The sequence below is a fragment of the Eubalaena glacialis genome, chromosome X, assembly GCF_028564815.1.
Source record: "Eubalaena glacialis isolate mEubGla1 chromosome X, mEubGla1.1.hap2.+ XY, whole genome shotgun sequence".
NCBI classification, from domain to species: Eukaryota; Metazoa; Chordata; class Mammalia; order Artiodactyla; family Balaenidae; genus Eubalaena; species Eubalaena glacialis.
The window spans coordinates 61,419,374-61,446,392 of NC_083736.1; the positions used below are offsets into that span (position 1 = coordinate 61,419,374).

Here is a 27,019-nt window from a genome sequence, read left to right on the forward strand (position 1 = left end):
CTGCATTGGCAGGCAGACTCTCAACCACTGCGCCACCAGGGAAGCCCCCACACTCTGGTTTTGAAGCTTTTCTTTTTCCCTTTTTGCTTTTAAGTAAATATTATTTTTAAAATTATGACTTAATTCTGTTATTTATCATAAGAGGTTTAATTCATGAAGTCAGGTTGCACACCTGCGACTTAAAACACAACTGCAGAATGATCTTGTTCCTTGTTTATATTTGTTAAAACTGAGTGTAGCAAGGAGCCCTTGCCACCTCCTAAGGCCACCAAGTGGTGCTGGGCAGAACTCTGCTTCCCTTTTGTTTATGGGGAGTGGAGAGAAACAGGGAGAGGGAGAGATGAATTGGGATGATAGAGTGAATTCACAGTAATCTTTCTTTTAAAAAATATTGAAAAACACTACTTTTAGGACAGGAGTTTAGAAAAAGCACCAAAAACTTAATCCATTACTTTGGTTTGGCACCAGTTCCTAGCCATCTTTTTTTCTTTTTTAAACCCCTTACCATCTTTTATTGGTAAAATATAAATTTATAAGTATGTCTTTAGAGATTTACAGTTTTGTTAAAGGATTTTGCTATTTTTTTGTTTATCAACTTTTTATTCAAGGGCAATTTTTTATTCCCCTTTTTACAGAAGTGAGGGACTCCAAATTGATCAAAGATACAGTATTTGATCTTATGTTTGCCCCAGTAAAATAACTCCCATGGTAAAGCGGCATTCGGAAAGGGGAGATCGGGACAAGAGAATGTTTTCAATTTCATCCGTATTTTACCTCCATGGCTCCAATTTGTGATTTTGTTGTTTTTCCATTGAGAATAAAAAACTGATAATTGTTTTTTTCTCGGAAAAAAAATTGATATTGTGAAATCTTTGGTATTTTTTAAAAGAGCTTTTCATTCATCTGATATAGGTTAATAGTGTCTTAATTAGAACTCAAAAGTTGTTCAGGGTCCATCTTGGCCTTCAAATTAACATGCTATTTGAAAGGCAACATTGATGGTTTTCAAGTTATTTGGCTTAAGAATAAATGGAGGAGAAAAGAAAGAGGGAGGAGAGTTGATTAGAAAGTTCTCTGGCAGTGTTTGGGCTAGACACTGGAAATTCATCAATGAAGGCCATATGATGGATGGGAACAACATACATAAGTGGATAATTTGTGGTATAAAACATTATAGGTGCTCTGAAAGAAAACTGTACAAGTTGGGGACATGATCATATTCTATGTAAGGGATGCAGAGTCATGAAGGGCTTCATGGAGTAGGTGATGGCCTCTTGAGCTGAGACCTGAGATGCAGCCAGGGAGACGGATGGGGGCAAGATGAGGTCATTCCAGTTGGAGGGAATGGCAATGTAAGCAAAGACACAGGGGTGTTAAACAGCTGGGTTAGACTGGAGAACTGAAATAGGGTAGTACTGCTGGAAGGTCATTTGGAAAAGGTTGTGGAAGTGGTGAAAGAAAGAGCTAGAAATAAGCCTTGAATACCAAGCTAGTGCTTTGAATTTGTATCCTGTAGGATAAGTGGTTTCCAGTGCCTGCCCAAGGAGATTGCTTAGACATTTAATAAAATTACAGATCCTCAGGTCTTACCTGTAGCTTCAGATTCAGAAGACTCTGGGCTAAGTAGAGGTGGGATCAGATCTCTGTACAGTTGCCCCTCACTATCCACAGGGAAATGGTTCCAAGACTCCTGTGGATACCAAACTCCACAGATGCTCAAGTCCCTTATATAAAATGGTGTAGTGTTTGCATATAACCTATGCACATCCTCCAGTATACTTTAAATCACCTCTAGATTACTTATAATACCTAATGCAATGTAAATGCTATGTAAATTGTTGTACATACAGTGTAAATTCTTTGTAAATAATTTCCAGCGTGCAGCAAATTCAAGTTTTGCTTTTTGGAACTTTCTGGAATTTGTTTAACGAATATTTTTGAGCTGCGCTTGGTCAAATCTGTGGATGCAGAACCCGCAGATATGGAGGGTCAATTGTATTGCTAAGTAGCTCTTCAGGGGATTATGATCCATCAGTGAATTAGGCCACTGCTGTAAACCATGTGGAGTTCTGAGAGCTCTTAAGGAGAGGAGTTACAGAAACAAATATTTTAGGTAGGATTCCTCTGGGATCCAGTGTAACTTGTGGGTTGGAGAGGATCAGGCAGGAGGCAAAAAGACGTGAATAAGAGAGTTGCAGTTATTTTGAAGGTAAGGTTGTGTGTGTGTATGTGTGTATTTGTGTGTGGGGGGTACGGTTTAGGTAGTAAAATTAACAGATAGTAGTCACTGATTGACTGGATAGTGATGGTACATGGGATACATTGAGGAAATGTATTACATTAAGTCCAAGATGACTTATAGTTTTCTGGGTTGAATCATTGGAGACTACCATCCCCTGTGAGAAACTATGGTCTAATAATTGATCTTGGAGTTAGAGAGACCTAAGTTCAAATCTTGCAGCCATCATTTACTGTCTATGGATATTGGGCAGAATGCTTAAGGTTGCTGGACTTCAGTGTTCTCTTCTATAAAATGGGGATAATCTTACATTTGTTGTAAAGATTAAATGAGGTTAAGGTATATAGAGTGCAGTATGGTAGCTAGGACATATAAGTACCCAGTAAATGTTAGCTGTTATTATTGTGCCATTTGTTGGGATGTATACTGGAATGAGATGGGGTAGGGGATTTTTATTCTCTGCCAATGACCCACTCTCCCAACAATCAAAATCAGTATTTTATGCTGGGGGTCTAAGCACTTTCCCAAGTGTCAAGTTAATACCTGGCCTTGTTTTGCCTTGGGGCAGGCCTTTCTGTTTGTGTGTTTAAGAGAGCAGGGTAAGCCCTTTTGCTGGTGAGTGTCTCAATGAGGCTGTTTTCCTAGATCCTGTAGGTTCTTTAGGCCAACATGAAATGTCTAACCTTGGATTTCCTGGTTGTAGACTGAGCTTGGAATCTCATCAGCATTTCATTCCTACCCATGTTGTGTCTGCTCTCATGGTACTATCTTCCTTCTTTGGGTTTCTGAAGCCCTCAGACACTTTGCTGAACATTTTCACATTTCTTAAGCTACATTGTGTTTTCCCTGCCTCAGACAAAGTCACAAAAAGAATTTAAAGTTGGTTTTTTCAGTGCTTTCACAAATTTTGCAAAAAGGATAGCAGTGGCTGCTGCTTTTCTGCCTTAACCAGTAGTGTCTGACAGAGGAGGAAGCAGTATGGTGTATTTCAGAGCTCACTGGACTGGGAGTCAGATGCCTTGGACTCTAGTCCCAAGGAGAAGTTGGGATGGCATGAGGAAATCGGGGATAAATGATCATTTATTTTAAGTGTGCCAGGCCTTTTTCTGTATATTATCTGATGCATTTGTCACAAAACTCCTTTGAGGCTGGTATATTATTTTCCCCACTTTGTAGATAATGAAACTGGTGGTAGGGAGGTTAGGTTCATCTTGTGGCCAACATCACATGGCTAGTGATCAGTAATAGCGGGATTCAAACCCAAGTCTCTCTACCCCCAAAGCCTTTCTTTTTTTTTCTTGTGACAATGCAACTTACTAGAAAACACCATTTACTCTGAGCTTCATTTGCCTCATTTGTAAAATGGGTGCTGTAACCTTTGCTCTGTATGACAGTAAATCTTCTCAGACTTAGGATAGGAGACAGCAATATTTGTATCTTTGGGTCTTTAATGTATTCTAAGTGCCTCTCACAGTGCCTACTACCTAGTAGGGCACTCAATAAATATTTGCTGATTTCTTTCTAGCAACAGGGTAGTTCCATAATGGATGAAATCCATTTTGGGGGCTGCTATACTGTTTAACGCTATTACCATCTTTTCAAAGGGTTCTGGAGTATAGCTGAGTGACTGTTTAATGTTGGTCATTATATAGATAGCGTGGTGGACAAAGCATAGGTTTTGGAGTTAGCCAGATATGCATTCAAGTCCTGACTCTCCTACTTTACTAGCTGTGTGATCTTGAAGAAATTTTCAATGCCTCTGGCTCTTCATTGTAAAATAGAGATATTCTACATACCCTGCAGTAGTAGTTGTAAGGATTATGCACTGTCAACGGTGCTTAACAGATAGTATGTTCTCAGTAAATAGTCTTTTTAGTATCAGATTTCCAATGGAGGATATGAGGAAAATATTGGTCCAATAATATTTAACAAGTAAATTAAAATAAAGTTGTTTTCTCATTTCTTGCTTTCTTGGCAATGGATTCCGGAAACAAAGAATGTGGAAACGGCTCTCAGTCCTCAGATTTGATGACACTGCAGAAAGGAATCTGGCTAGTTCTTATGTGACCAATTGGCTCTGATGGCTCAGAAGCCATTGGAAAGATTTTGGCTCACAGAATACAGCAGATGTAGCTTGGGAGATACAAGGACATGACTGTAGTAAGGATTCACTGTTCAGACCCATTTCTGAGAGTGATTTCAGGGGAAAAGGGCAGCTGTCATTTTGGTGGGGCACACTGATAAAAGTCTTGCTCTTTTAGCATGTTTGTCAGTGATAAAAACTGCAGGAAAATGGAAATCATCAGTAGGCCTATAACTGCCTGATGCATAGTGACATGTATTTTTCTATTCATCATTGTGTATTGTGCAAAGCAATCTCTTAATGTCAGGTTTTAGACTTGAGTATGCATTAGAGACATGGGCATCTGACCTATTCTAAATGTTTGACAAGTATGCAAAACACCTAGTTTGGTTAGCAATAGGATTTCGTACATGGTGGGCTTTACTCCCTAAACCCCTCAGACAACACACACAATTTTCTGTTTCTATAGTAATCACCATCTTGGCCCCTTTTACAGTATTTCTCTTTCTATACCTTGCATTAACCATTCAGGCACTTGTCACAGCCCAAAATGAGCCCATGTAAGCTCTTAGAGGACAGGGGCTATGTCTTCCTCATCTTTACATAACCACCATATAGCAGAGCTGTCTCTTCATAATGTATGAATAGTATGAAATTTTGAATGGATGAATGAAGATTATGAGCAACATCTTCTCCCCTTCATGATGTATGATGGGGATTAGTGTGTGTGTATTGGGGGAGGGCTAATTCTTGTATCATACAAAATATAACCTGACTTGGAAAACAAGGCTTCTAGAATGGTAAAGTGAATGCTGCCATAAATCTACCTTTTCTTAAAATCAACAAACACACTAGCAAAAATTGTGAAAATGAACTTTTCCAGATCTCTAGAAAGGAAATAAAGGCTTGCAACAAATCTGAGGAAAATTTATTCAAGTAAAACTTGTATGTTCTCTGATCACAATGGAAGTAACTAGAAAACAATAACAGAAGGAAATTTGTGAAATTCGCAAATGTGTAGAATTAAACACACTCCTTAATAAACAGTGGGTCAAACAAAAAAAATCACATGAGAAATAAGAAAATACTTGAGATGAATACAAACAAAATTGTAACATAACAAAGCTTAGGGGATACAGATAAGCTAAAGCAGTACTTAAAGGGAAATTTATAGTGATAAATGCCTATTTCTATGGTCTGAATATTTGTATCCCCACCTAAATTCATATGTTGAAATCCTGATGCCCAATATGATGGTATTAGGAGTTGGGGCCTTTGGGAGGTACTGAGAATATGAGCGTGGCACCCTCATGAGTGGAATTAGTGCTCTTATAAAAGAGGCCCCAGAGAGCTTGCTTGCCCTTCTGCCATGTAAGAATACAACAAGAAGTCTGCAAACTGGAAGAGGGCATACATCTGACAATGCTGGTCTCCTGATCTCACATTTCCCACCTCCCGAACTGTGAGGAATAAATTTCTTTTGTTTATAAACCACCCAATCTGAGGTATTTTGTTATAGTAGCTAGAACAGACTAAGACACCTACATTAACAAGGAATAAAAATCTTAATAGCTTAACCTTCCACTTTGGGAAACTAGAAAAAGAAGAGCAAAATAAAAACAAAGAAAGTAGGAAGAAAGATTAATAAAGATTAAAGTGGAAATAAATGAAATATAAGATAGAAAAAATCAATAGAATCAATGAAATAAAAAGTTGGTTCTTTGAAAGATCAACAAAATTGACAAACTGTTAGGTTAACTATGAGAAAAAAAGATAACTCACATTACAAAATTGGCAATGAAAGTGGGGACATCACTACCTACCTTAAAAAATAAAAAGGATTTAAGGGGAATGCTATGAACAACTGTATGCCAACAAATTACATAACCTAGATGAAATGGAAAATACCCAGGAAGACACAAACTATCCAAACTGACTCAGGAGGAAATAGAAAATCTGAATAGTTCTATAACAAGTAAATAGAGTGAATTACTAATAAAGAAACTTCCCATAAAGAGAAACTCAGATCCAGATGTTTTCACTGGTGAGTTCTATCAAATGTTTTAAGAAGAATTAATACCAGTCTTTCACAAACTCTTCCAAAAAATAGAAGTGAAAGCACTTCCCCCCAAGTTTTGTGGTTCTCCAAAACCAAAGATATCACACACACACACACACACATACACACAAAAAAACAAAAAACAAAAACTAGAGACCAATATCAGTTCTGAATATAGATTTTTTAAAATCCTCAACAAAATAATAGCAAACCAGCAACAAATAAAAAGGATTAAAATGACCAAGTAAGATTTATATCAAGAATGTAAAATTGGGATTTATCTCAGGAAGGTAAGGTTGGAAAATTGGCTAATAAATATAACGCACCATATTTAAGAGAATAAAGGCATCATGATCATCTCAATATATGGAGAAAAGCATTGGCAAAATCTCTAACACTCTTTTATGATTAAAACAGTCAACAAACCAGGAAAAGGAGAGAACTTACTCAAACGGATAATGGATATCTATGAAAAACCCACAGCTAACATCATACTTAAGAGTGAAAGAATGAAAGCTTTCCCTGTAAGATCAAAAACGAGACAAGGATATCCGCTGTCACCATTTCTATTCACCATTGTATTGGAGGTTCTAGCCAGGGAAATTAGACAAGAAACAAAGTAAAAATCATCCAGATTGTAAAGGAAGAAAGAAAGGCATATTTATTCAAGATGACAAATTGCTAGAAAGATACAACCTGCCAAGAATGAATCAAGAAGAAACAACAGCTTGAACAGACCAATGACTAGAAGTGAAATTAAATTTGTTAATAAAAGCAAAAAAAACTCCCAGCAAACAAAATCAGGACTGGAGGTCTTCATAGGTGAATTCTTACAAACATATAAGGAAGAATTAAAGCCAGTTCTTCTCACACTATTCCAAAAAATTGAAGAGGATGAAAGACATCCAAATTCACTCTAGGAGGACACCTTTACACTGATACCAAAACCAGACACAGAGACTACAAAAAAGAATATTATTGGTCAATTCTTTGATGAATATAGATGCAAAAATCCTCAACAAGATATTAGCAAACTGAATCCAACAATATATAAAAAGGATCATACGCCATGATCAAGTTGGATTTATTCCAGGAATGCAAGGATAGTTCAGCATTCACGAATCAATCATTAATATTAGCAAAACAAAAAGAGGAGTAAAAATCACATGATCATCTCAATAGATGCAGGAAAATCATTTGAAAAAATTCAACATCCATTCATGATGAAAACTCTAATCAAAGTGTGTATAGAGGGAAAATATCTCAACATAATAAATGCCATTTACAACAATCCCACAACCAACATTATATTCAGTGGTGAAAAGCTGAAAGCCTTCCTGCTTATTCAGGAACAAGACAAGGATGCCCAGTCTTGTCCCTTCTATTTAACATCATATTGGAAGTCCTAGCCACAGCAATCAGAACAACAACAAAAAAAAAGAAATAGAAGTTATCCAAATTGGAAGGGTAAAATTGTCACCATTTGCAGATGACATGATACTTTATATATGGAACTGTAAAGTCTCCAGCTCAAAACTGTTAGAACCAAGAAATTAATTCAGTAAGTTTCCAGTATGCAAGATTAATATACAGAAATCTGTTGGATTTCTATATGCTAATAATGAAATAACTGAATTTTTAAAAATCTCATTTAAAATTGCATCAAAAGAAAAATATACCTAGGAATAAACATAACCAAGGAGGTGAAGGAACTATACTGTGAAAACTATAAAACATTGATGAAGGAAATTGAAGATTATACAAAGAAATGAAAAAATTATCCTGTGCTCTTTGATTGGAAGAATTAATATTGTTAAAATGTCCATACTATCCTAAGCAATCTACAGATTTAATGCAATCCTATCAAAATGCCCATGAAATTTTTCACAGAACTGGAATAAATCATTCTAAAATTCATATGGAAGCACAAAGTCCCCAAATTGCCAAAGCAACCTTGAGAAAAAAGAGCAAGGCTGGAGGTATTACCCTCTCAGACTTCAGACTATATTACAAAGCTACAGTAATCAGAACAGCATGGTACCAGCACAAAAACAGACATGTAGATAAATGGAACAGAATAGAGAACCCAGAAATAGACCCAAACATCTATGGTCAATTAATCTATGACAAAGAAGGCAAGAATATAGAACGGAGGAAAGATTATCTCTTCAACAAGTGGTGCTGGGAAACCCTGACAGCCACATGTAAAATAATGAGATTCGAACATTCCTTCACATTATATGCAAAAATAAAATCAAAATCTAAAGACCTAAATGTAAAAATGAAAATCATAAAAGTCCTAGAAGTGAACATAAGCAGAACACTCTTTGACATAAATCACAGCAATGTTTTTTTGGATTGGTCTCCTCAGGCAAAAGAAACAAAAGCAAAAATAAACAAATGGGACCTAATTAAACTTAAAAGCTTTTGCCCAACAAGGGAAACCGTCAACAAAACAAAAAGACAACCTATGGACTGGGAGAAAATATTTACAAATGACGTGACCAGCAAGGGGTTAATATCCAAGGTAAATAAACAGCTCATACAACTCAATATCAAACAAACAACCCAATAAAAAATGCGAAAAATACCTGAATAGACATTCTTCCAAAGAAGAAATACAGGTGGCTAACAGACACATGAAAAGATGCTCAAAATCGTTAATTATTAAAGGAATGCATATCAAAACAACAATGAGATATCACCTCAGACCTGTCAGAATGGCCATTCATCTAAAAGCCTACAAATAACAAATGTTGGAGAGGATGGGGAGAAAAAGGAACCCTGTACACTGTTGGTGGGAATGTAAATTGGTGCTGCCCCTATGGAAAACAGTGTGGAATTTCCTCAAAAAACTAAAAATAGAACTACCACATGATCCAGAAATTCCGCTCCTGGGTATATATCCAGAAAAAATGAAAAAAGTTATTTGAAAAAGGGCATGCATCCCACTGTTCATAGCATCACTATTTACAATAGCCAAAACATGGAAGCAACCCAAGTGCCCATCAATAGACGGTTGGATTAAGGAGATGTGATACACATACACATACACATACACACACACACACACACACACACAATGGAATACTATTCAACAATAAAAAAGAATGAAATTCTTCCATTTGCAGCAACATGAATGGACCTAGAACACATCATGCTCAGTGAAATAACTCAGACAAAGGAAGACAAATACTGTATGATATCACTTATACATGGAATCTAAAACATAATATAAATGAATGTATATGCAAAACAGAAACATGGGGCTTCCCTGGTGGTGCAGTGCCTGCCAATGCAGGGGACACGGGTTCGAGCCCTGGTCTGGGAGGATCCCACATGCCGTGGAGCAACTGGGCCCATGAGCCACAGCTACTGAGCCTGCGTGTCTGGAGCCTGTGCTCCGCAACAAGAAAGGCCGCGACAGTGAGAGGCCCACGCACCACGATGAAGAGTGGCCCCCACTTGCCGCAACTAGAGAAAGCCCTTGCACAGAAACGAAGACCCAACACAGCCAAAAATAAATAAATAAATTAATTAATTAAAAAAAAAACAGAAACAGACTCACTGGTATAGAAAACAAAAGTGTGGTTACCAAAGAGGGGAGGGACAAATGAGTAGCATGTGATTAACTAATACAAACTACTATGTTTAGTAGATAAGCAACAAGGATTTGTAAAGCACAGCAAATTATAGCCATTACCTTGTAATAACCTATAACAGAGAATAATTTTCAAAAATACTGAATCACTATGCTGTGCAGCTGAAAGTAATATGACATTGTAAATCAACTATACTTCAATTACAAAAAAAAACTATAAAACACTATGGAAATAAATTTAAGGTGTAAATCAATTTAATAATATTCTGTGTTCATTGATCTGAAGATTTAATATGTTTTATTTTATTTTTTTTAAATATAGTTAATATAGTTTCAAGTGTACTACATAACGATTTGACATTTGTATATATTGTGAAATGATCACCATGATGTCTAGTAACCATCTGTCCCATACAAAATTGTTAAATTATTTATACTGCATATTACATTGTTGTGACTTATTTATCATATTACTGGAGGTTTAGATCATCTCAACCCCTTCACCTTTCCCCTCATCCCCCAACACCCGTTCATCTGGGAACCACCCGTTTCTTCTCTTTATAAGTCATTTTTTGTTTTGTTTTTATTGTTTGTTTTTCTTGTTTTTTATTTATTTATTTGTATAACCAAGGACTACACTCTTTTTCTAAGTTTTGTTTATTTTTTAATATTTATTTATTTATTTATTTTGACTGCACTGAGTCTTAGTTGCGGCACATGGGATTTTTAGTTGTGGCATGCTGGCTTCTTAGTTGCAGCATGCAGACTTCTTAGTTGCGGCATGTGGACTCTTAGTTGTGGCATGTGAACTCTTAGTTGCAGCATGCATGTGGGATCTACTTCACTGACCAGGGATTGAACCCGGGCCCCCTGCCTTGGGAACATGGAGTCATACCCACTGGACCACCAAGGAATTCCCTTTCTTGTGTTTTATATTCCACATATAAGTGAAAACAAGCAGAATTTGTCTTTCTCTATCTGACTTATTTCACATAGCATAATACCCTCTAGATCCATTCATGCTGTCAGGAATAGCAAGATTTCATTTTTTAATGGCTGAGTAATATTTCACTGTGGTGTGTGTGGTTGTATACCATATATTCTTTATCCATTCATCTATGGATGGGTACTTAGATTACTTCCATATCTTGACTATAGTAAATAATGCTTCAATGAACATAGGGTACATATATCTTTTTGAATTGGTATTTTTGTTTTCTTTGGGTAAATATCCAGAAGTGAATTGCTGGATTGGATGGCAGTTCTATTTTTAATTTTTTGACGAACCTCCGCATTGTTTTGCCTAGCGGCTGCACCAACACACATTCCCACCAACAGTGCACGAGGAGTCTCTTTCCTCCACATCCTTGCCAACAGTTGTTTTTTGTTGTCTTTTTGATGGTAGCCATTCTGACAGGTGTGAGATGGTATCTCATTGTGATTTTGATTTGCATTTCCCTGATGATTAGTGATGCTGAGCATCTTTTCCTGTGACAGTTGGCAATCTGTTTGTCTTCTCTGGAAAATTGTCTACTCAGGTCTTCTGCCCATTTTTAATTGGGTTGTGTTTTTTTTTTATGTTGAGTTGTGTGAGTTCTTTGTATATTTTGGATATTAATACCTTGTCAGACATGTCATTTGCAATATTTTCTTTCACTCAATAAGCTACCTTTTCATTTTTTTGATAGTTTCAGTCAATGTGGAAAAGCTCTTTAGTTTGATGTAGTACCATTTGTTCCCATTTGTTTATTTTTGCTTTTGTTTCTCATACTTGAAGAGATATATAAAAAATATAATGCTAAGACTGATGTCAAAGAGCATACTGCCTGTTTTCATGTAGGATTTTGTTATTTCACATCTTACATTTAAGTCTTTAATCCATTTTGAGTTTACTTTTTTATATGATGTGAGAATGTAGTCCAATTTGATTTTTTTGCCTATAGCTATCCAGTTTCCCCAACACTGTTTATTGAAGAGGCTATCTTTTCCCCATTGTATATTCTTGCCTCCTTTGCCTCCATTAATTGACCATAGAAGTGTGGGTTTATTTGTGGGCTCTCTATTCTGTTTCACTGATCCAATACAATACTGTTTTGATTACTGTAGCTTTGTAGTATAGTTTGAAATTACAGAGCATGATATCTACAGCTTTGTTCTTCTTTCCCAAGACTGTTTAGGCTATTTAGGGTCTTTTGTGTTTCCGTAGAAATTTTAGAATTATATTTTCTAGTTCTGTGTAAAATGCCATTGGTATTTTGACAGGGATTGTTTTGAAATTGTATATTGCCTTGGGAGTATGGTCATTTTAACAATATTAATTCTTCCAATTCCTGATCACGGTATATCTTTCCATTTGTTTGTGTTGACTTCAACTTATTTCATCAGTATCTTTTAGTTTTCAGTAAGGAGGTCTTTCAACCTTGGTTAAATTTATTCCTAGATATTTTATTCTTTTTAATGTAATGTAGATTGGATTGTTTTTTATTATTTCTCTTTCAGATAGTTTGTTATTAGCTTATGGAAATACAACAGATTTCTGTATTTTAATTTTTTATCCTGCCACTTTACCGAATTTACTGTTAGTTCTAAGTGTTTTGTGTGTGTGTGTGGCATCGTTAGGACTTTCTATATATAGTGTCATGTTATCTGCAAACACTGACTGCTTTATTTCTTGCTTTTCCAATTTGGAGTATTTTTTACCCATTTTTCTTACCTGATTGCAGTGGCTAGGATTCCAGTACTATGTTGAATAAAAGAAGAAAGAGTGGGCATCCTTGTTTTGTCCCTAATCTTAGAGGAAAAGATTTTAGCTTTTCACCATTGCGTATTATGTTGGCTGTAGGTTTGTCATATATGACCTTTATTATGTTGAGGTATGTTCCCTCTAGATCCACTTTTTTATCATAAATCATGTTGAATTTGGTCAAATGCTCTCTCTACATCTATTGAGAGTAGTATATGATTTTTTTTCCTTCAGTTTCTGAAGTGGTGTATCACAATGATTGATTTGCAGATACCAAACCATCCTGTATCCTGGGATAAATCTCACTAGATCTTTTTTTTTTTTTTTGGCCATGCCACACAGCTTGTGGGATTTTGGTTCCTTGACCAGGGATTGAACCCGAGCCCTCGGCAGTGAGAGCATGGAGTCCTAACCACTGGACCACCAGGGAGGGAATTCCCTCACTTAATTATTGTGTATGATCCTTTTGATGTATTGTTGAATTTTGTTTGCTAATATTTTATCGAGTATTCTTCCATTTATGTTCATCAGTGATCTTGGCAGGTAATTTTCTTATTTTGTGATATCTTTGTCTGGTTTTGGTATCCAGGTGATGCTGGCCTCATACGATGAGTTTGGAAGCATTCCTTGCTCCTCATTTTTTTTTTGAATAGTTTCAGAAGTTAAATCTTCTTCAACTGTTTTGAAGAATTCACCTGTGAAGCCGTCTGGTCCTGGACTTTTCTTTGTTAGGATTTTTGTATTACTGATTCAACTTTATTATTGTTAATTGGTCTCTTCACATTTTCTATTTCTTCATTATTCAGTCTTGGGAGATTATATGTTTTTAGGAACCTATCCATTTTTTTCTAGGTTGTCCATTTTATTTTTGTATAAGTATACATAGTAATCTTTTATTATACTTTGTATTTTTGTTGTGTCAGTTGTAACTTTTCTTTCACTTCTGATTTTATTTATGTGAGTCCTCTCTACTTCTTTTTTGATGAGTCTGGCTAAAAGTTTATCAAATTTATTTATCTTTTCAAAGAGCCATTTCTTTCTTTCATTGATATTTTCTATTGTCTTTTTATCTCTATTTTATTTATTTCTGTTCTGTCCTTTATTATTTCTTTCCTTCTATTAATTTTGGGTTTTGTTTGTTCTTCCTTTTCTAGGACTTTTAGGTATAAGTTTTGGTTGTTTATTTGATATTTTTCTTGTTTTTGTGAGGTAGGTTTCTATCTCTATCACTATAAAAATTCCTCTACAAAATGCTTTTGCTGCATCCTGTTGATCTTGGATCATTGTGTTTTCATTTTCATTTTTCTTCAGATATTTTTATTTCCTCTTTGATTTCTTCAGTGACTCTTTGTTTGTTTAGTAGCATATTTTTAGCCTCCATGTGTTTGTGTTTTTTCCAGTTTTTTTTTCTTGTTGATTTCTAGCCTCATTCTGTTGTGGTCAGAAAATATTCTTGATATGATTTCAGTCTTTGTAATTTATTGAGCTTGTTTTATGACCTAGCATGTGATCTATCCCGGAGAATGTTCCATGTGCCCTTAAAAGAAAGTGTATTCTACTGCTTTTGGATGAAATGTTCTATATAGATCTATTAAGTTCATCTGATCTATTGTGTACTTTCAGGCCTGTGTTTCCTTACTGATTTTCTGTCTGGATGATATTTTCATTGATATACATGGGGTGTCAAAGCCCTCTACTATTATTGTATTACTATCAGTTTTTCCCTTTATGTTTGTTAATATTTGCTTTATGTATTTAAATGCTCTTATGTTGGGTGCATATGTATTTACTATTGTTATATTTTATTGTTCAATTAATCCCTTTATCATTATTTAATGTTCTTAGTCATCTCTTGTTATATTTTTTTAATATCTATTTTGTTTGGTATAAGTATTGGTACTTTAGCTTTCCTTCCATTTCATTTGCATGGAATACCTTTTTCTGTCCCTTCACTTCCAGTCTGTGTGTGTCTTTCAATCTGAAGTGAGTCTACTGTAGGCAGCATATATATGGGTCTTATGTTTTTTGTAATGCATTCATTCTCTCTATGTCTTTTGACTGGAGCATGTAGTCCATTTACATTTAAAGTAATTATTTACTCATTGCCCTTTTGTTAATTGTTTTTTGGTGGTTTTTGCACTTTTTTTCTTCTTCTTCCTCTCTCTTCCTTTTTGATTTGATGACTTTCTTTAGTGTTATGTTTGAATTTCTCTTTTTTGCATGTGTACCTTATGTTATATGTATATAAAATTATGTAATGATAACGATTTGATGTTCATCATCTCTTAAGTTTGAATGCATTCTAACAACCCTACATTTTTATCACCCCCCCAAACATTTGATGTTTTTGATATCATATTTTACATCTTTTTGTTTTGTGTATTCTTTAACTACTTATTGTGGATAGATATAGATGATTTTACTACTTTTGTCTTTTAACCTTGGTACCAGTTTTATATGTGGTTAATCTATTACCTTCACTGTATCTTTGCCTTTACCAATGAAATCTTTTATCACATACTTTTCATATTTCTAGTTATGGTCTTTTCTTGCAGTGTGGATTTAGTAGTAGTAAACTCTTTTCACTTCTTTTTGTTAGTGAAACTCTTTATCTCTCCTTTAAATCTGAATGATAACCTTGTTGGGGAGAATATTCTTTGTTGTATGTTTTTCCCTTTCATCACTTTTAATATATCTTGCCATTCCCTTCTGATCTGCAAATTTCCTGCTGAAAAGTGAGCTGATAGTCTTGTTAGTCTTTCTAATTGTTTATTTCTCTTGCTGCTTTTAAGATTCTCTTTAACTATTGCCATTTTATTTGTCTGTCTTGGTGTGGACCTTTTTGGGTTCATCTTGTTTGGGACTCTTTGTGCTTTCTGGACCTTAATGTCTGTTTCTTTTCCCTGGTTAGGGAGGTTTTCAGGTATTATTTCTTCAAATAAGTTATCTGCCCCTTTCCCTCTTTTTTCTCCTTCTGGGATCCCTATAATGTGAATGGTAGTACACTTGATGTTGTCCCATATGTCTCTTAAACTGTTCTCATTTAAATTATTTTTTTCTCTTCAGCCTGGGTGATTTCCACTACTCTGTATTCCAGTTTGCTGATCCATTCCTCTGTATCACCTTATCTATGGTTGATTCCTTCTAGTATATTTTTTATTTCAATTATTGTATTCTTCAGCTCTGTTTGGTTCTTATAATTTCTATCTCCTTGTTAAAATTCTGTTCATCCATTCTTCTCCCAAGTTCATTGAGCACCCTTATGATCATTAACTTGAACTGTTTATTGGATATATTGCATATCTCCATTTCATTTAGTTCATTTTCTGAGGTTTTGTCCTGTTCCTTTGTTTGGAATATAGTCCTCTGTCTCCTCATTTTGCCTAATTTTCTGTTTTTCTTTCTACTTATTAGGCAGATCAGTTACGTTTCACAGTCTTGGAGAAGTGACATTATATAGAGGATGTTCTATGAGGCCCAGCAGCACACCGCCCTCTGTTCACCAGAGATATATGCTCTGATGGTGCCCCCTTGTACATGCATGTGCCCTTCTTTTGTGGCAGGGCTGACTACTGTGGGAATGCTGGTAGGTGGGGTTGGTTCCCAGCCTGGTTGGCTGCCAGGCCCTCCCTTGTGCAGTGGCTGCTGGCTTGATGGTGGGTGGGGCCGGGTCCTGACTCAGCTGGCTGTGTGGCCCAAGGGTTCCTGGGGCTGATGCCAGACCCTAGTGGGTGGGGCTTGGCCCTGGTATAGCTGGCTTCAGATCCTGTTGGGTCCCAGGGCTGGTGCTGGTCTGTGGATGGGGAGGGCTGGGCCCTCGTGCAGCTGCCTCTGTGACCCCAAGAGTCTGGTGCTGGTGCTGACTAGCTGGTGTGTGGAGTTGGGTCCTGATGTGAGAAGATTTAGTATTGTTAAGATGGTAATACTTTCCATGGATTCAAGGCCATCTCTCTCAAAATCCCAACTCGCTTCTCAGCAATGGTGTGAGCTTCTTTACCTCCAGAATCTCACTGAATCTTCACAGCAGTCTTGTGAGTTCTATATTTCTTTATGCATTTTGCATGTGAAGAAATTTAGGTAAAATGACTTGTTCAAGGTCATTCTGTTAGAAAGTGGCAGAGATGACCATGAAAACCAGATGTTGTACCTGTATACCTTCCCACTTCAACAAAAGGCGTCATTAAAGAGAATTGGAGAGATATGACATAAGCTCGGGTAATACTTTTAAAAGAAAACATGATTGTCTTCTTGGACAGACAGTTATCAAATTTAGAATCTCAGGCTGTCAGGGGAAAAGTAGCTACAAGTCTTATGTCATTACTTTGCCAATTTTTCTACTGAAATATCCTTTATACCCCCAAAGAGGTAGGCACAAGTGATCTATGAGGAGAAAATAACTTTGAACTCCTTGATTTTTATCTTAAAAATTCATGTAAAGTCTTCATTATATTCCACAATGTGATTAATAAAAATATTTTTTAAATTACTCAACATCAGGAAAAATATGATGCTCTGTAAAGATGTTTGGTGGTTTCCTAAATCCCTTCTTGTTTGAAAAGTACAGAGGTATGTATAAAAATGATATACTTTTACACATCTAGTCTTTTTTCCTTCTCTCTCCACCTATATTTACCTTTCCCTAAGAATACTATATAGCCAAGAAGGATGGTCTTTTTTATTTTAAGACTATAAGACATTTCCCTTTTTTATGGTAAGACAAAAGGTAATGGCATCCTAGACTTATAATGCAGCTACCATGTGGCAGGCATAGAGGGAAGGGCTTAACATTTGTTATTCAATGTAGTTCTCACAAAAGCCCTCAAGGGTAGAAAATATCCCCACTCTCCAGACGAGGCAAGTTGATCTCAGAGAGCCTAATTACTGGGCCCAAGGTTCAGTGGTAGAGGCAAGATATTAACCCAGGTCTGGCTGGCTCAAAAACCCTGCTGAGTTTACATTCTCTCCCAAACAGGGAAAACTGGTCTGCGACTTTTACATTTCATCCTGGTTCCACAATCACTGAGGGACTTCCTTAAATTAGCCAGACCCCTTAAGGTATCTAAAGTATCCTCAAGTCTGAGAGACAGAGAAAGAAAGACAGAGAAAGAGAGGGAGACAGAGAGAGATCAGGGGAGAGAGAGAGAGAGAGAGAGACTGAGATTACAGCTGGGTGCCAAGGGTTTCTGAACCCAACTTCCTCATAGTTGAGCTGGTGTTTGTAAGCCTATAGCTTCTAGTAAACCACTTTCATTTAATTAATTGTGAAACCATTGGAGAATAGCAAGTCATGTTCTTGTTTGGAAAACTTCCATGCTATGTGGCAGGGCTTTTGCTTCAGACTTCATAAAACTGAATGCGCAGCATTGGGATAATAAGTGAGCACATAACACAGGGGAGGTGGTAAAAAACACAACGTTGCATGCAAATTCTGCATTTACTTATTCTCAAAGCAAACCTCTGCTGTGCTTGCAGTTAGAATGTTATGTAGGGAGATGTTAGAAACTTCTGAGGTTTTTCTTTTAATTTTTTTATTGTGTTCTGTTATAACCATACAAAATACAAGTAACATGCAAGTTACTTATACAGCATAATAATAAAACAAACACTCATGAGCCCTGATTAAGGAACGAGAACATTAACACTATTTCTTGTTCACTAGTTTAACTAACCCCAGGACCTAGAATGGTGCCAGATATGTAGCAGTTGCTTAATAAATATTTTTTAATGAATGCATAAATCAGTTTATATCTCCCTTCCTTATATCATTACCCCACAGCCTCCCCTCAGGGATAACCACTGTCCTATATTTGGGGTTTATCACTCCCTGGCATTTTTATGTCTTTTCACATATATATTCCCAAATTACATATTGTTTACTTTTCTTTCTTTTCAAACTCTATGTAATGGAATCATATTGTATGTATGCTATTATGAATTGTCTTTTATGCAACATTAGCTTGTGAAATTCACCTATTTGTAGATATATTCCGTTCCTTGTCATTGCTGAATTGTACTTTATTGAATGAGTATGATATAATTTATCCTTTCTCTTCTCAGTGGATGTTTATCATTTCTGCTTCTATAAACAAAGCTGGTATGTCCATTTCTGCATATGCTTCCTGGTACAAATGTGCACAAGTTTCTCTAGAATACGAACCTGGGAGAGGGACTGAAGTTGTAATTCTCATTTCCAGTGCTAGAAGATCAATCAGTCCATGAATCACTGCAATGTGCCCTTTGTTCACACTAGGCCAGGGTCAGTGGGAATCCTGTCCAAATCATTTTGCCAGAGAGAGGAGGTAGAGAGAGACTGGCCTGGTAAGGTCAGGAAATATCTCAGGCCTCTAGCCAAAGTGGGTTGTAATTAGGAAAAATTCAAATTCTAAAATTGCCTTCATTATTTCTCCTACTTTTCCACCTCCTTTATAGTTATTTTTGTGTGAAGTGTATTTTATTAAATTCATATCTAATAAATAAAATGATGACTTTCTTCAGTCTTTAAGTATTGATTATAAATTTGATTAATTAGATTCTTTTAAATAATTTGTGTTGTATTTTAAATTTTAGTATGGATGAAAATTTCTATTTTTAAAGGCTCTTTCCAAAAAGACCACTTATTTACTTTGTGCAGGTTCTCATTTTGTTTATCTAATATTTACTCTTCAATCATATAATAATAATTACTGGCATTACCATCATATATACACATATATACCTTTATACCCGTCAAAATGCATTTCTGTCTTTGAGGTACTTTCTCATTTGTAGCAATATGCACTCTACTTTATTATATCATCTACTATGTTATTTTACAGTTCTTTGCTTCCTGTCTTTCTTCTCTACTAAATAGCAAGTTGCTTAGAGGCAAGGATAATATCTTGATCATCACTATATCCCCAGCACTTAGCCCTGTACCTGGTCCATAGGGCCAGGTGATACTAGTTGAGTTGAATCAACCTATCTAATCTAGACCTTCAGTCTCATAACATGGTTAGCCATTGGTTACAAATCCACACTTTGTAGTCAGACTTACCTCAGATGGTAACCTGGCATTTCCACTTACTAGAGGAGTGATCTTGAACAAGTTTACTTAATTTTTCTGAGCATCAGCTTCCTCTCCTACAATATAGGGATGATACAGAACTACCTGGCAGGGTAGTTATAAAGATTAAATGAGATGATATATATGAAATAGCTTGGCACATAAAGTGCCTTAATACATGTCCTTTAGATTTTAACTGTATTAGTTACAGAAGTCATAAAATGTAAGAAGAAGATGAAGACACTTAAAAACAAACAAATAAACAACAACAAAAACCCTCTGTGTCTTCTCCTTGTTTCATGAATGAGGACGGGGGCACAATTTTTACCCAAGGAAATGACATTTTTAGCCAAAGGAATGACATTCTTAGCTTTTGGCCCATTTGTTTATGGAAAGTGAGCTCTTTTCCTGTGGAACTTGTGGCCCTCCTAGTCTTGGTTTGGTGGACAGACTCCTGCTGGCTTTCCGGTTAAGGTAGGAAAGGGAAGGATTATGGGGAGAACAGATAGGCCGCCATAATCTGCTGCTGGGTTTGCATATGAGCAGAACTTTCTGAGTGCTTTCTGTTGTACTTGGGATGTGAATAAAAGCTAATATTTGTGTCTTAGAGATAAAGTGCTCGTCAAGTGTAGCCTGAGTGAAAGCCTTCTTTGCTCTTGCCCTGCCAGGGCTGCTCACTGAGCACTGAGAGGAGGATAACCTTTCATGCTCTTTTGGGATTCTGATGACTGTGCTGAGTATGATAACCAAAGAACCATGGGTAGAAAGTGAAGGTGAGTACTGAGAAGACAATAGGGTAATGGAAATTGTGTTAGATTTGGAGTTAGAGAGTCCTGGGCTTGCGTCAAATAGTTTTGAGCTTTCCTTCTCTGAGTCTGACTTTCTTCATCTGATATAATAATGAGAAAAAAATGTCTCACAAAATTGTTTTGAGGAGTTGAAATCACCCAATACAGTGAACAGGCTTATTTTCCTTCCTTCTTTGCTTAGTAAGAAAGAAGTATTCATAAAAATGGTGGCTGCATTCCTGTGGATGAGAGAATATGCAGTTGTCACCTATCTGTGGCAGATTTACCCAAGAAGTCACTTACGTTTTGTTTAATGATTAGACATAGGACATAGAAGAGAAAAATTTGACCTTTGGGTAGTACGAACCATGTTCCATTTGTTTAAATTTGAATTAATTACCATGGGAGACTAAGAGCTACCTTTCCATTAAGGTTTTAGGATTGGCTTTCTGGCCCTCTCCTTCAGTTCACTTGGAAGGACACAGACACAGATCCTCTTGGAGATAGGCAGTTAAACTAGGTGACCTGTGAAGCTCCATCCTAGCCCAAGGAACCTGAGTATTCTAATGGCTAAGTGTTGAGATGGTTGCCTGAAAGATTTCCAGCATCATTGTGCATCATTACACAATAAAATCTGGCATAGGGATTCTGCTACTTTATGTTATAGAATGTGGATGGGGGATTTCCATGTGATCTAGATAGACTCCTAAAGAAAGTGAGGGAATGGAAAAAAGACCAAAGAAGACTGGTATGATAATACTAATCATGATCCCTCACTTCTGTATTCATTTCAAGAGCTTTTTACACTTTTGTTTAATTCATACCTCCACTTACACAAGTAGCTCAGTAAGATGGGTGATAATTATTCCTACTTACAGATGAGAGTGAGGCTCAGAGAACTAGAGCAAAACACATCAAAGTGCTTTGATGCTTAGTCTGGTTTTGCCATAGGTCTCCCTTTGGATAAGGTAAGGTCTTAGGGCTGAGTTCATACCATTTAGTTACTCTGAAATTGTTTCCTGACCACCAACTTAAGTTAAAGACCTTAACCTCGGGTTTCTGCCTTCATCCTTCCCTCATGTAGACATAGCCCATGGGATTGGCTGATTCCAGAGAACTTCTCACATGCTTTCACAGGATCCAAAAGGGCTCTGTCCATATGACAGGAAACCCTACAAACATAATCCCTAGGAGAAATCCAAGGAAAATTCAGCTTCACCCTGACTCAGTTAAGCAATAAATAATAATTTACACGTGCACTTTACTGCTGAAGACTTCAGACTTCTACCCTCCTGTTTCTGTCAAGTACTGACATGTGTTGCATTGTTCCTCTTGGGTCTTTTCAGTTTGGAGACTACCAGGGACCATGTTCTGCCCATCGACTATTACTTTCCACCCCAGAAGACCTGCCTGATTTGTGGGGATGAAGCTTCTGGCTGTCACTATGGAGCTCTCACTTGTGGAAGCTGCAAAGTCTTCTTTAAAAGAGCCGCTGAAGGTAAAGGGTCTTGGACACTAACTTCTGTTTCCCTTTCTCCTTTATCTTCTAAAAAGAGACACCAGTCTATCAGGACCCAGGATTTTATCATCTCTGAGACAAGGTAACTGGCAGGGCTGGTTCAAAGAACCTAAGAGCCTTAAAAAAAGTCAGTTTTCATACTTGCTGGTCCCCTGGCTTTGGCAGCCTTGGTAGTATAGGCAATGTAGGCAATGAAGGTGGTCCCAGCTGGTGCTTGGAGCTTGGTGGGTCCTAAGAACGAAAGAAAAATTAATGATTTGAAAAGATTTAATTTCCTCCTTGCTTGTGTTCCATTCTCCTGCCTAGTGAGGGAAAAAATTGTCCTTATTAGAGAGGTTAGAAGTGGAGAAACCCCAACCGAATCCCCAGCCTGTTCTGTGGTGAATACGAAACTGTTCCTTCGTGAAGGCTTCCTGGCCTCGGCCCCAGAAAGGAAGTGTTCTCACTGTTCAGCAGACCATCAGTCTATGCACCTGCTCCCTCCTGCTGCTGCATCCTTGGGGCCTCTTTGCATTAATAGCTCCTAGGTAGATAAGGACCCAAAGTGATGAAACATTTTTATTCTCTCCAGAGACTTGCCCTCAGGCCCTGTCCATTGGTCCAGAACCATAAGCTAAGTTGCATCTTATATTTGGCTAAAAGTGGGCTCAAACCCTGGCTCCTTAGTATTATTCAGCTTAAAACAATTAATGTCTGCTTAGCCCCCAGAGGTGCTCAGGCTGCATCTTACAGCAGGAACTCACACTTCCAGACCTCCTATATATACTAGTGCCTCCTTCCTTCCCAATCTCCCTGGGCTTAAGCCTCCTACCCATCCACTTCATTCCACATCCTGTACTAAGGGCTTTCTTCTCAAAGGGATGCTGATGAACAGTTTCTAGACAGAGATGCTCTGCTCTGGGAGCAGACCCAGTTGCTAAACACCACTATTTACTCCTGCCTCCACTTTCCACAAAGGAAGTACTTCCTGCCAAGACCTTTTTCTTCCTTCTCACTGGCCTAGAAGTTTTGAGTTCCAAGTCAGAATCAAAACAGACAGCTTTTCCTTATATAAAGGCTACAATCCCTGAGGACAGTCTTGAAAGTGGTAGGTATATAGGCCACACCTTTCAGCAGGAATATGATGACACCCACCAGAGGCCAGCAGAAGCACCACAGAGTTCTTGGCATCTAGAGAAAAGGTAGAAAGTGTGTGCCCTTTAACTGGCCTCCCTATTGATAGCCAATTGGAATGATGATTATCTTTTCACCATTTTAGCCAGATGGCAGGAATACCTATAAAATGGAAAGCTATTTTGTTTTCTTCCAGTCCCCCAGGCAACAAGGAGACAGCTAGCATTTAGTATTAATGAAAATATGCTGCATGTTCCACCCATAGCCTTGAGTGACGCATTGCTGCTGCTTACACTGGACAGTATGAAGTCCAGGGCACCAGTGCCTAGGCGTAGGCAGTTTGGAAAGAGACAGAGAGCAGTGTCTTCCTTTCTTAAGAGTACTCACAAAAGAATGGCTGTCAGAAAAGGAAATGAGGAGTAGCTCCAAAGACTTCAGATCACCCCAACTTCTCCAGTGAGAACCTGTCTCTTCCCCATACCCTGTCATCGGGTAGGCCCTATCTATAGAGCAGAGAATGAACCACAGCACCCATCTAGAGCTAATGTGTCAGTAAGCCCAGGCACCACAGTAATAGCAGCCATATTAGATGGGAAAAGAGTTCAAGAAAACAAGCAAAAAGCAAATTCAATAGTCAGATAGATTAGATTGTATTTGATGCTGCCTTTGGGTTTTACAAATCTGGGTCATGATATTGTTGCTTTTGGAAAACAGTGGGAATGATCAACCATATTGTGAAAGAGAAGATTTTGCTGTCATAACTATTCCACATGGGAGCTTTCTGAGGAAGTTAAGGCTGAAGGAGGGAGGCAGGCAGAAGGGCAGCTGGCAGGGCTGCCTGGGAGGAGCTCTGCTATTATGTGGATCTTGGACTATTTGAGAACAAGGAAGCTGGGGGGAGGGGTAATCACTCATATTACTGAGCACTTGGAAATCCAGCAAGGTCTCAAAATTCTTCAGTCCCTAGAATCACTTGTTAGGGAAACTTGGTGATATTTTATTTGAGAAAATGAGACTCTATGAACTCATGGAGCCAAATGCTCTTAACTGCTTGAAATATTAAAATCTCCAGTGGATTCATTGCAAAACTATGGAGCCCATTGGTTCCTTTAGAATGTGAACCCCAGGTTCCAGTCCTGAGCCCTTTGAGGGACAGGAGAATGTGGTTTAAGAAAAAACATGAAACAAAGCAAAAAAAAATATTGGTGTTTTCTTTCACCTCCCATCTGTAAAGCTTGGTGGCTGGAGTTTACTGCCATTATTATCTCTATTTGAAGGCAAGGGGCTGTCTTATTACCTGCAGAGAACATTTATTGATTTTTTTTTTTACAATGTGTCTTTATTGCCCAAATGGCCTTTCTGAAGGTGATTGTGAATCTGCCTTGTTGAAACTTGGAATTCCACCTGTCTTGGAGGGAGTGGGAGCACAAATCTTTTCTTCCTCATTTGTCTGTCGTTGTCAGTAAGCTCAGATGGAGTATTCAGAGTGTTGATTACCACTTTATTCATGGTTTCAGAAATCTCTGGACTGGGCACAGGTACAAGACTTAAAAGCCTGGCACGTCAGACAGAAATCCATTTCTAGCTTTGGTAGTTCATAAACCATGAAGCTTTAATGCTGTCATTGGTGCAAGGCTCAGCACAGAGTCGATTGTAATCTAGCCAGGTTTTCCTGTTGAGGAGGAAGAAGAGAAGAGAGCCCCACATTTTCTCATTGTCAGTAATGCTGGAAGTTTAGGGTGATGGTGAGGCTAGTCAGGGAAGGATCTGAACATTTTGAGATTAAAAAATAATGGTAATAGATCAAGGGGGTAAAAACCACTAAAATCTTGCTTGATGGAAACTTAGTGAAAGAATGTGTTTGTGTGTGTGTGTGTGTGTAAGCGCATTTGAGTGGATGGTCTGTGGGTTTGAAACAGGCGTGTAGAGAGTCAGTTAGTGGTGGGTGGGTGGGATGAGTGGGGAGGTGAAAGGGGAAGGCATGTTAGATGCTATCAAAAAGACCAGGAAGTCAAAGGAAGGTGATATCCATGAGCAGGGTAGGGGCTCAGAGGGGGTTTAGTTGTGTGACATTGGATAAGAAAATTTCCCCCTTTGGACCTCAGTTTTCCCTGTCTGTAAAATAAGGGAGTTAAACTAGATACTTTTAAAATGCCTTTTCAGCTTACACTTTTTGTGACAATTCTACAAGTTCCAAACACCATCACTGTTAATTTCAGCAAACACACATGCATTTATACCTGTATGCATGTTTGGTGTTGCCTTCCTAGAAGATGGTGAATCCTAGCTCCCATTCTCTTAAAAAAAAATCAATCTTCAGATGGGGATAGAGCCAGCTGAGAGAGTGCACTGTGGATGGGCTGGGTTAAAAGTCAGGACTCTGAGATTCCCTCTTCTCCCAGCATTATGACCATGGCTGGATAACTTCCTTTCTTTTCCATTTTCTCATCTGGAAAATCAGGATATGAATCCTCATCTCTACCTCATCATGTTTCAAAGAGGGTTAATTAATTCATCATGTGCATTATGTGCTCAAGAATTTACTATTTTTCAGACATTTTCTAGTAAAACATTGGAGATTGTACATCCATTTGTTTTGTACACATGGAGCACTGTTTGGTACACATCATAAAATTGAAACTGTAGTTTACATTCTGAACTCAAAGAATTACACCATCCTCACTGATGTTTACAATATGTCCCAATTTAGTATCCTTGGCAAATTTTATATAAGTATGGCTTTGATTCTTTCTCTTGCCCCAGGTTTTTGTGAGGGAAGAAATGTAAGTGAACCCTTATTGAACTCTTTCTGTCCTTTAAATCTACTCTTTCCCACCTCAACTCATGTGGAATTGAATGTTACTTCTTGTTTGGAGTCTTGCAGAGAGTTTTTGGTGCATATCAGTGTCCCCTTCGCTCCCTGACTTTCGGAGGAACATTTCCCAGGGGCAAGTTAACTCTGCTAGGAGGATCTACTTGCAACTTCAACAGAGCCTTAATCAGGTATCTTTGGCCAAGAAGTTAACTGATCCTGATTGCACGAGTCCTAGAGGTTTTTTCACAAAGCTCCTATTGTCTTTTATCTGTCTCTGGTGTGCTTAAATATCATAGCCAGACTTTAGATTAGGGGGTCAGCAAACTTTTTTCTATAAAGGGCCAGATGATAGTAAATATTTTAGACTTTGTGGCCTATATGGTCTCTGACTGTACTATTCAACTCTGCCTTTGTAGCATGAAAGCAAACCTAGACAAAACTAATGGGTATAGCTGTACTACAGTAAAACTTTATGGGCACTGAAATTTATATTTCATTTAATTTTCACATGCCTTTAAATACTATTTTTTAATTTTTTCCAACCATTTAAAATGTAAAAATCATTCTCAGTTCTTGAGCCACACAAAGACAAGCAGCACATTGGATTTGGCTGGTGAATTGTAGTTTGTAGACTCTTGCTCCTGTGCTTACAAATCTGCATAGTAAATTTTGCTCTTTCTGGTCTCCTGGTGTCTTAACAACTCTCTAGATTATCTAATTTTAAACATTCTTCTGAGTTGGCCAGTCAAAGTTTGTTCCCCTTGCTTGCCTAGAATGCCTGGTCTGGTGGCATCTAGGTCCTGAGCTTTTTTCACTAAACAGGAGAAAAATAAACAAATCTAGGAATGCTACAAGAGGATACTTTTGTTCTGATGATCTTGTTGATCACTCACCCTTGCAATACCCAGAGGAGAAGTTGAAAATATTCTACACATTTTCTTTTTAGACTTTTGTACTGTAACCATGTGGATAACTATAAAATATATATGAATGAGTTTTGATGGATGCCACATATAC

The 27,019-nt window shown here is 37.4% G+C and overlaps 1 protein-coding gene across 2 annotated transcripts in view; it reads left to right on the plus strand.

Annotated features, from left to right (window-relative positions):
• The window catches only part of AR (androgen receptor), a 168,858-nt gene that overhangs the window by 75,454 nt on the left and 66,385 nt on the right, over positions 1-27,019 (plus strand). For both annotated transcript variants that reach the window (XM_061177694.1, XM_061177695.1), the window contains exon 2: positions 21,902-22,053. In XM_061177694.1, the coding sequence (XP_061033677.1) occupies positions 21,902-22,053 (152 nt within the window). The remainder of the gene's footprint in view (positions 1-21,901; positions 22,054-27,019) is intronic.